The sequence below is a fragment of the Anticarsia gemmatalis genome, chromosome 5, assembly GCF_050436995.1.
Source record: "Anticarsia gemmatalis isolate Benzon Research Colony breed Stoneville strain chromosome 5, ilAntGemm2 primary, whole genome shotgun sequence".
In the NCBI taxonomy this organism is placed as follows: domain Eukaryota; kingdom Metazoa; phylum Arthropoda; class Insecta; order Lepidoptera; family Erebidae; genus Anticarsia; species Anticarsia gemmatalis.
Window position 1 is genome coordinate 6,929,037 of NC_134749.1, and position 8,726 is coordinate 6,937,762.

General features: G+C 34.1%; 1 protein-coding gene across 1 annotated transcript; it reads right to left on the minus strand.

Moving 5' to 3' along the window:
- Positions 1–3,992: 3,992 nt before the first annotated feature.
- On the minus strand, positions 3,993–7,142 carry LOC142972972 (larval cuticle protein LCP-30-like). Its single transcript, XM_076114438.1, has 5 exons — positions 7,035–7,142; positions 6,751–6,803; positions 6,088–6,309; positions 4,906–5,115; positions 3,993–4,628 (listed from the first exon to the last, which is right to left on the minus strand). The coding sequence occupies exons 1-5, from the start codon at positions 7,047–7,049 to the stop codon at positions 4,091–4,093; spliced, it is 1,038 nt and encodes a 345-aa protein (XP_075970553.1). The 5' UTR covers positions 7,050–7,142; the 3' UTR covers positions 3,993–4,090.
- Positions 7,143–8,726: the final 1,584 nt, after the last annotated feature.

Consider the following 8,726-nt stretch of genomic DNA (forward strand, 5'->3'; position numbering starts at 1 on the left):
ATAACCCTTGCATAATTTCACTATAATACTATTGTGACAGTAACGAAACGTCTATTCCCGTAATGAGTAAACATTTGTGTCAATCAATGTGAACTATTACTTGCTTCGAAAGGGAGTACAATATTTAGTGTCCATATTTATATCAAGTCCTGGCTTTACAATAGTTCATTTGAATCACAATTATTATGAAAGAAATATCAATAAACATTTCTAACGTTACATCTTATCTAGAACAATCACAAATTCTTAACTGTAAGACCTACACCCATTGAAACTTCCAATTGTGCACATAAATCATTCATCATCTTGGCCATTTATCTAACGCCTATCCGAAGCCTAGGTCAATACCCTTACATATAAAATAAATAAGTATTTTTTGTAGTTGAATCACTCACAATAATCAATGTATGAAGGAAGTCATGCGTCAATGACCGATGAATTATAATAGCTGATGCATTCAAATAATACATTTTTAAACTTGAAATAATTATACGGCTCTAAATCATATAAACCAGTTTGATTACTGTTATGTGCAATTATAAATTATTTTATTGTTCAATAACATTTTATTACCGGCGCTTGATGTTATAATTTCTAAGTTTACATTTTATATAGATACTAGTTTTTGCCCGTGACTTTGTCTGCGTGGTTTGTGACGGACTGTGGAGTGATTTTGTCCCCTTAGGAGTTAAATTGATCAAAATCCTTTTTTAGCGATCATCATAACATCTACCTGCATGCTAGATTTAAAACCCGATCTGTCCAGTTGTTTGGGCTGTGCGTTGATAGATCACTATGTCAGTCAATCAATCACCTTTGAGTTATAGTATATATTTAGATTTAAATATATTTTATAAGTTTATATAGAGACAAGCATAGGAACGTAAATAATGGCGTACTGAGGGGGAGACCTATACTCACCAGAGGGTGGTAATGGGCTGAAAAGAAAAAGTTTATATTACTTTATTCGTTAAACATACTATATACGTTTGTTTGTTTTGAATATGGAGATATAATTTTTACACATTTGCAATGGATAACAGAAATTAATATAATAAAATACAAAGCGCTAAAAGTAAGTTAACGCTTCGTGATGCGCAAAGTATTGTTAAAAGCAACTCAAATATTTGTATGCCAAAGGTTTAATGTTAATCCCGTACTCAATCCGTATCAACGCATAAGCCCCTAATAAACAAATAAAGCTGCACCTTTACGACATCAATGTGAATCATGATAACGCCTTTAGCTGCTAAAAAAAGAAGCTTGAGGTCAATAGGCCACACCACAATGAGTTTATGGTTCTCAGAACAATACGAGGAAAAAATAATCCGGGATTTTTAGTAAAAATATGACTCCAAGGTGACTGCAGACACATTCTTGTGTTATAAAAATGTCAATGGCGCTGTCTTATATAAATTCACAGAAAACCCAAGCGGATATCGTAATATAAAGTAACAGGGTTTACATCGTGACTTATTCACGTGGAAAAAGATACGGATATTTACCGAATATTTGATATAAAAAAAAATAGCAAATTACTTTTTTTAAAATATGGCATTTCTACCATTATTAGAACTCAGTTAACAGATTTAGATAAATATGTTATGATATCAATGTACTTCACTTAGTCTGTAATTGCCTTTGGAATTTTCTGAAAAATAATAACATTAACCTTTTATGTAAATACATACAAAAATATATTAATCAAAACTTGAGACAACCAGTCCCTATTATCTATTCAAAAATAATGCATAAATACAAAGAAACCACTTAAAACTGCGTCACTGATACTTGATATGATTCCCAACTGCACAATTTCCGCATTCATAAATACTAGTGATGAATTTTATTTAAAAAAAAACACAAAATCCAGTATAATCCAATTGACAAGAAGGCTACATCCGTCCTCGCTGCATTTCTTAAAAGGTCACCCGGTTGACCCGTTCATTTAAACGTTACTGTTCACTACATCGTAACAATTGTATACCTTTTTCAAAGTGGTCACAATTTCATAAAGATTAAGTGAGTAGTAAAAAGGTGTGTTTTCCTTAAACACACACACTTAAAAAAACTTATGTTTATAATCCATTTGATTGAGCTGTTAAATAACTAGAATGGCTATTAAAGTTGCTATTATTAGAGTATTAAAATACGACTTAATTATTACATATTCTTTTACACCACGCCTGTTCGGCCCGATATTTAGCTATTAGTTGATATACATGGGGGTTTTCTAATATATATGTTAGTTCAATTATCTCGTTAAATTAATAAATACATCCACAATAAAATAAATAAATTCTCTGGAAAACTCACAAACGGTCATCTGGTCCAAAAATAAACTAAATGTATATAAGGACATTGCTAGTTTAATACAGCTAAATTATATCAGAGCCCTCGTGGTTAGTCATGTGCTTTACCGTCCAGGTCATAAAAACAGTCCTTGAGAATTTCAAGTTTGATAACATAATATAAGCCATAAAACTATAACCATAAAATTATATAACTTAAGCTGATATCTTGTGATGCTAAAATAGTTAAAACTATGTAACTTACCATAAATAAAAAGATACCCAGAGTCAAAGATAATTTTACCTACTCTGCAATTAAAATATTCATGGAGCAACAAGCTTCAAAAAAAATTAACATTGTTACGCTTTAAAGAACGGAGACCTTAACGTTGCATTACAAATTCAGTCGCACCTAAAGCTGACGAATTTGAATTTTATATTAATTTATTTACTCAGCATGTGGCTTCTTAAATACCATTAATGGACTTAAGCCAACAAAAGATTGCTACTGAATATTTAACAAATATGATTAGGCAGATTTCAACAAAAAAAACTTTAAAAATTGCCCATGTTGTGTGTTATTCTTGTTCATTTTATGTGTGTTCATGTATCAATATACACTTAATAATTTTTAAATTGTTCGACGAAACAGACAATTGAAAGAGTAAACTTCTGCGCTTTTTAACATTTCGTTTCCAATCATCTTCTATTCCTTCTAACCACAAATGTATTCTATAAGTTATTTTAGTGCGTCTTACTTTTGACGTATTTTTATAATCTGGTTTGTAAAATACTATTTTTCCAACGATTATAGAGATGATAAGTTCAAAACATAGTGCAATATAATTTTATAAAATCTTGTACAATGCTTCGAAAACTTTGTCAATCGAAAAGATTATGTATGAAACAAAACAATTGCGAAATGTTTTAAGTAGAAGAGTAGATCATTTGTCAATATCAAATGACACGAGAAAAGGGCAAATGGTGTTGAATAAATAAATAATTGCTTATATTATGTTACAACATATTGTGACACAACTCATGGGGCTATTTAAAAAAATAATTATTACTGTATCCGAATTTTAGCTGTACGTGCAGTTTCCAGAAACTTTTATGCGGACCCATGTTCGGGTCTCCCTTACAATATGAAGGGTAAAACCTACCTGTAAATGGAAGGCAAGCACTTAGATGAAGGGATTTCCTCGGGTTACGATGTGAAGTCGTAGTCAAGTAACTTATTTAATCATTCGTTCTCCAAGTTACTGATTGATCAAAGTCTTAAATACATATCATTGACTTTTTGAAATTATTTTACTTAAAGAACTGCCATCGTCGTCGTAGCCATCCTTTGCCACTAGACGACTTGTCACGTCTTATGTTAATCTTCAATTTTGTTAACACGGAAACGAGATCAAAAATCAGATGTTTTTATCTTTGTAATTTAATATTAAGAAACTTATAGCATAACATAGAGAAGTACCGTAAGCAGAATCCTGTTTTGAATTCATCTATGGTGCATCTATGATCGGTCTTTCAATTTTAATGTGCACGTCTGATTTATAGAAATGCTCAATACTTTACTTTCCTTCTTAACTAACTCAGAGCTCAGGATATTTACTTTTCTTACTAATACTATTCAGTTATATAATTCCATGCTTTCTATTGAACTGCAAAAAAAGGAGAATTGAAGAAAACAAAACATAAAAATTAGCGTCTTTATTAAACTAGTGCAGGTACAAGGAAATATAGCTCAGGTACAATTTGTACATTTTTAATTGGATGAGGAACTAGTATTACATCTATTGCGGTAAATGAACACCGGAGGGCTGGAAACCGTTCTCGTCAGCGGTGTAGTCTACCCTGTAGGTGACACCGTCAGGTCCAACGTACTCGTAGAATCCCTTAGCCCTAATGCCATCCTCTTCGTTGGAGATCTGCTCGAGCTTGCCAGCCTCCTCAGCGAGGATTTTGTTCTCGGTTTCATAAAGGTAGTGGTAACCATCGGGAAGAACTTCCTGTTCCTGACGGATGATGCCGTATTTGTAGTGGTAGATGCCAGATCCAGAGTCAGCGCCGGAGCCTCTTCCCGCGCCAGAGCCGGAGCCTTTTCCTGAGGCAGATCCTGAGCCAGATGCTGAGCCAGATCCGAAACCAGATGCCAAACCAGATCCAGAGCCGAATCTTGAGCCAGCTGCGGAACCTAAGCCGCTGGAGATGCCAAGGCCGGCACCGGCAGCACCGCTGCCCGCTTGGTTACCAGAAGCACCACCAAAACCGCTGCCAGATCCGCTGTTCTTGTCACCAGAGTAGAAACCTCCGGCTGAGCCACGGTCACCGCTGTTGAAGTTCAATTTAAATTAGATCGCTAAAACTAGCCAAACCAGTTTATGTAAATTTGTGAATAATTAAATAGGTTAATTAACGCTTCATAATTTACGACGTTATGTAAGTCCTCAATGTCTTAAATATTAATATTTATGGCGATTTGTTCGTGGGAACATTAGTACTAAAATGTATAATTAATCAATCAATAAGGCACCAATTTTTGCCTTTTTTATCTATGGCCGCTGTGTCGACAGCAAGAAGATTTTTAATCTACGAAAGAAGAACTTACTTGAAAGCGCCGCTGTTGTCGGGCCTGTATCTGCCAGCATCGTCACCGCCGCTGTAGGCACCACCGGGTCCACCGGCGCTTCCAGAGCCAGAGTAGAAGCCGCCGGGACCGCCAGCGGTACCAGAGCCGGAGTATGCACCACCGGGACCTCCCGCAGATCCGGAACCAGAGTAGAAACCGCCCGCACCGCCGCGGTCGCCACGGTCACCACTGAACACAACACATGCGTTATTATGTCAACCCGCGGATTTTCTATAACTTCATAAAACCTTAACTCTCTAAGGGAATTACCTATTATTATATGTTGTTATAAATCGTGCACGCCAATGATTGCGAATATCAGATTTTCGATTTGCAATTGTTTTACATAGTTAACTTCCTAACTGTATTAAATATGCATTATTGTTTAAATTTAATAAATTATTGAAATGCCAAATATAAGTTACGTTGTAAAACTTGTGATCTTTTATCTATTTTACATGCGATATCTTTGTCAATATTCAAATTACTGATATAACTATACTACTTAGTTATACAAAGTCTACTAACTAACAAAAAAACAGAATAAAACGCATACCACTTAAGACATGTAACAAGTTCCTAAATAGCTCTTAATTTTCAATTTAACGGCAGCTTACGGTTTATGCCAGGGTAATAAGACAGTTTCTTATGGGAATCGATCTGAGTTTTGTATATCGGCTAAATAGTCTGTTGTCTAACAAAGAACTTATTGTCGTTCTTCTTACAAAAATGGATAATATATTTTACAATCAGAAAATTGATCATCATTGCTAAAACATGCTTTATGGGTTATTTATGTATTTTTTCTTAGTTTGGTGTGGTAATTTTGACACATTTATGTAGCTAGAGGTGTGTTAAATACACCCGCTTCACGCCTTTTACTACTCCCATATATTAGGGAGCGACGCTGCCCACTTTTCGATCAAATTTTGTCTTATGAAAAAATAGAAGAATAGACTAACCCTTTTATTCATAAACACACTATAAACATACTTTAGTTAAAAAGCTACTAAAATATGTTTTCTCGTTTTCATTTCGCTAAGGAGTGAAAGAAACAAGAGCCTCCGTGAAAACCGAGACTTTGTAGTCAGTAATCGTATTAACTATTTGCTCAGACTACAAAGGGAAATTGATTATAATAAAACTTGAAAAAGTACTTACTTGTAAGCTCCAGAGTTGTCAGGCACGTAACGGCCAGAGTTATCACGGCTGGGGTCGTAACGGCCCGAGGCGTCTACGTAGCGTCCAGAATCGTCGCGGTTGTAGTTCCGTTGTGGGGTGTAAGTCAGTACTGACGCGGGGGTCGTGGCGATGAATGCAGTACGCCGTGTTGACGGGCTGAACGAGAACGGGCTCGGCGAGAACGCGCTGGACTTGAACGGGCTAGATGAAAAATACATGAAATCATTGGTTATTATAGATGCAATTGCTATTGTAAGTAAAAAATCTGTGCGAATAAAAGAATATTTTATTAATTTTGAAACTATATAAACAGCGTGGGTTTTAGGACCACAAGACTTTTTTAAATCTTCAATTGATGATTTAAATGAAAATACTGATATTATAATACACTTAGGTCGATATGATTTGTGCGCTGATAAAGGACGCATCAAGAATTGAGAACAAGGACTGTACAAGCTCCACAAAGTATTAACTTCCCGACATGTCCTTCTGATGCAAGCAAGAAAACTTATATTTTTGATATATTAAAATTTTAAAATATTTATAAAATAATTATTTTCAACTAAATATTTTGATGGGAAACTGATTTTCACACAGCAACTTTTGTTAGGCAAAATTCTAAAAATAATGAAAAATTATTACCTGAGCCGTCCTAAGTTCTGGCCAAGGGCCACTGTCACCGACAGACAAAGTGCCTGAAACAAACATTTAAACCGTCAATATAACACATTAAAAAAACTTCCTGAAATAAGAAATAAAATGCAAGACTCAAATACTAATAAATAATTTTAATACTGCATAATAACCGTTCAACTTTATAATCACTTAATTTTCATTAATAAAGTATGTGCATAGATATTATTATATTACACAAGAAGTGCATTAAATTGTCAACTTATAGTAATGTATCACTGCGCTGCACTTACCAAAAAGACGCGCATTTCCGTTGTTATCAAGCGAACTTAACTACTTGAATGTGCTCTTCTATTGATCAATGCCTATTTATACCTTTTTTATCTAATTTTATAATGTTCTACTGTCCAGTTCGTCTCATTTATTATGTGTTGCTTGACGTAAATTCATTAGCACAGCGTTTCTCAATCTTCTAGTCGCATCCTCTTTGATTTATTCACAGAGCTTTAACAATGATGATATCAATCTAAAAAATCGTTTCACTTTACTGCTGATCTTTATAAAAACCCACGCGACCACAGTTGGCTTTTTGAATATGATTGCAAATAGCTTAATGTCAGATATTTCAGACTAGCCGTTAGTATTTTATCCATACAATTGTTTCGATTTTAAGGAATAAAAACCAAATTCGCAAAACTAATATAAAATGTAAATAACAATTGCTGCTCAACTGACACGTGCGACTGATCGCATGAAATTCTTGTGAAACCAAATCCTTGACTACGGTGCTCCCTATAATATGCCAGCCCGCTTCGTCCAAGCACGATCTAGGGCCAAGACCATCCGCTTAAACACCTCCTTGTCAGGCTTTTGTCAAAAACAACTCTCTCATTAAAAATTACTCACAACTATGGGCATGTGTATTTCATGTAACATTTTACGCACTTGTCGTCAAACAAAACGAAATCAATGTATTTAATAAAGTATAACAAGGCATTGTCAGCTTTAACAACCTCTAAAACGGTGTCGATAATTTTGTTATTTTTCTATCATTAATTTAAAAAAGAAATTAAAAATGATTTGTCAAATACGTATGTTAAACACGTATGTTGCTTGTATTCTTTGTCGTGTAAACAATTACACGTGCGAACAGAATTTGGAGAACAATTAATTAATTTAAATTATCTACAAATTTGTTGGTCTGAAAATTTTATCTATGTAAATGTCAGTTTTCTTAGAAATAATACAAGCTCAAGATAACATTAGGTGAGTAATAAATAGTATTATACAAGTAGCAGGATGCTGTAAATTTATGCATCACAGTTTAATGTAATCAAATCAAAATTTAGGTTCTAAATACATATATCTACCTACATGTTGTTTAACTGTTTGCAGCACTCTTAAAATACTTTATCCTATCTGTTGCTTCAGAAAGTTTTTAGAAAGTTGTGTTTAATTTTTGTCTTGCAGCGCAGCTACATTATTCGAGCTCCTGAAATGTTGTACAAGCTACTCAACGTTGCTTTCAGCGACATAAACGAAACTTTACAGTAGCTTAACAGCTTTTCACTTAGTTTATGGGTATAAATAGTCGCTATTATGTTCATTATAACCTAGCAATGGCATCTAACCTTACCTAGCGAAAATTCAAAAGCAATTTAAACATTAAAAGCATGTAGATTATGATTACAGATAACTAAAAGAAAATAAATTGTTGAGTCAAAAACTTTATTTTACAAGACGTGTATGGCCGAGTAGGGTTTTGTCACGCATTGTCTTCTTTCGCATTTTGTTACCGTTTCAATAACTTAAACAATTGGGTAAACACTTTGCAGTTAACGATGCTAGAGGTTCCATACCCTGCGGTCAAAATATGTCTTTTATCTAAGGGATATGAAATGTGATAAAATGTCATCCCTTTACAGAAAAATATCGTTAAATACTCAGGAGATTATCATTTCATAATCGCGTTTCTTTACAAGTAT

What these genes read in the sequence shown, in the direction of transcription:
- LOC142972972 (XM_076114438.1), bottom strand. An exon ending in CAGAACTTAGGACGGCTCAG is followed by an intron (nt 6,310 to 6,750) that starts GTAATAATTTTT and finishes TTTTTCATCTAG; the next exon opens with CCCGTTCAAGTCCAGCGCGT. An exon ending in GACAACTCTGGAGCTTACAA is followed by an intron (nt 5,116 to 6,087) that starts GTAAGTACTTTT and finishes TGTTGTGTTCAG; the next exon opens with TGGTGACCGTGGCGACCGCG.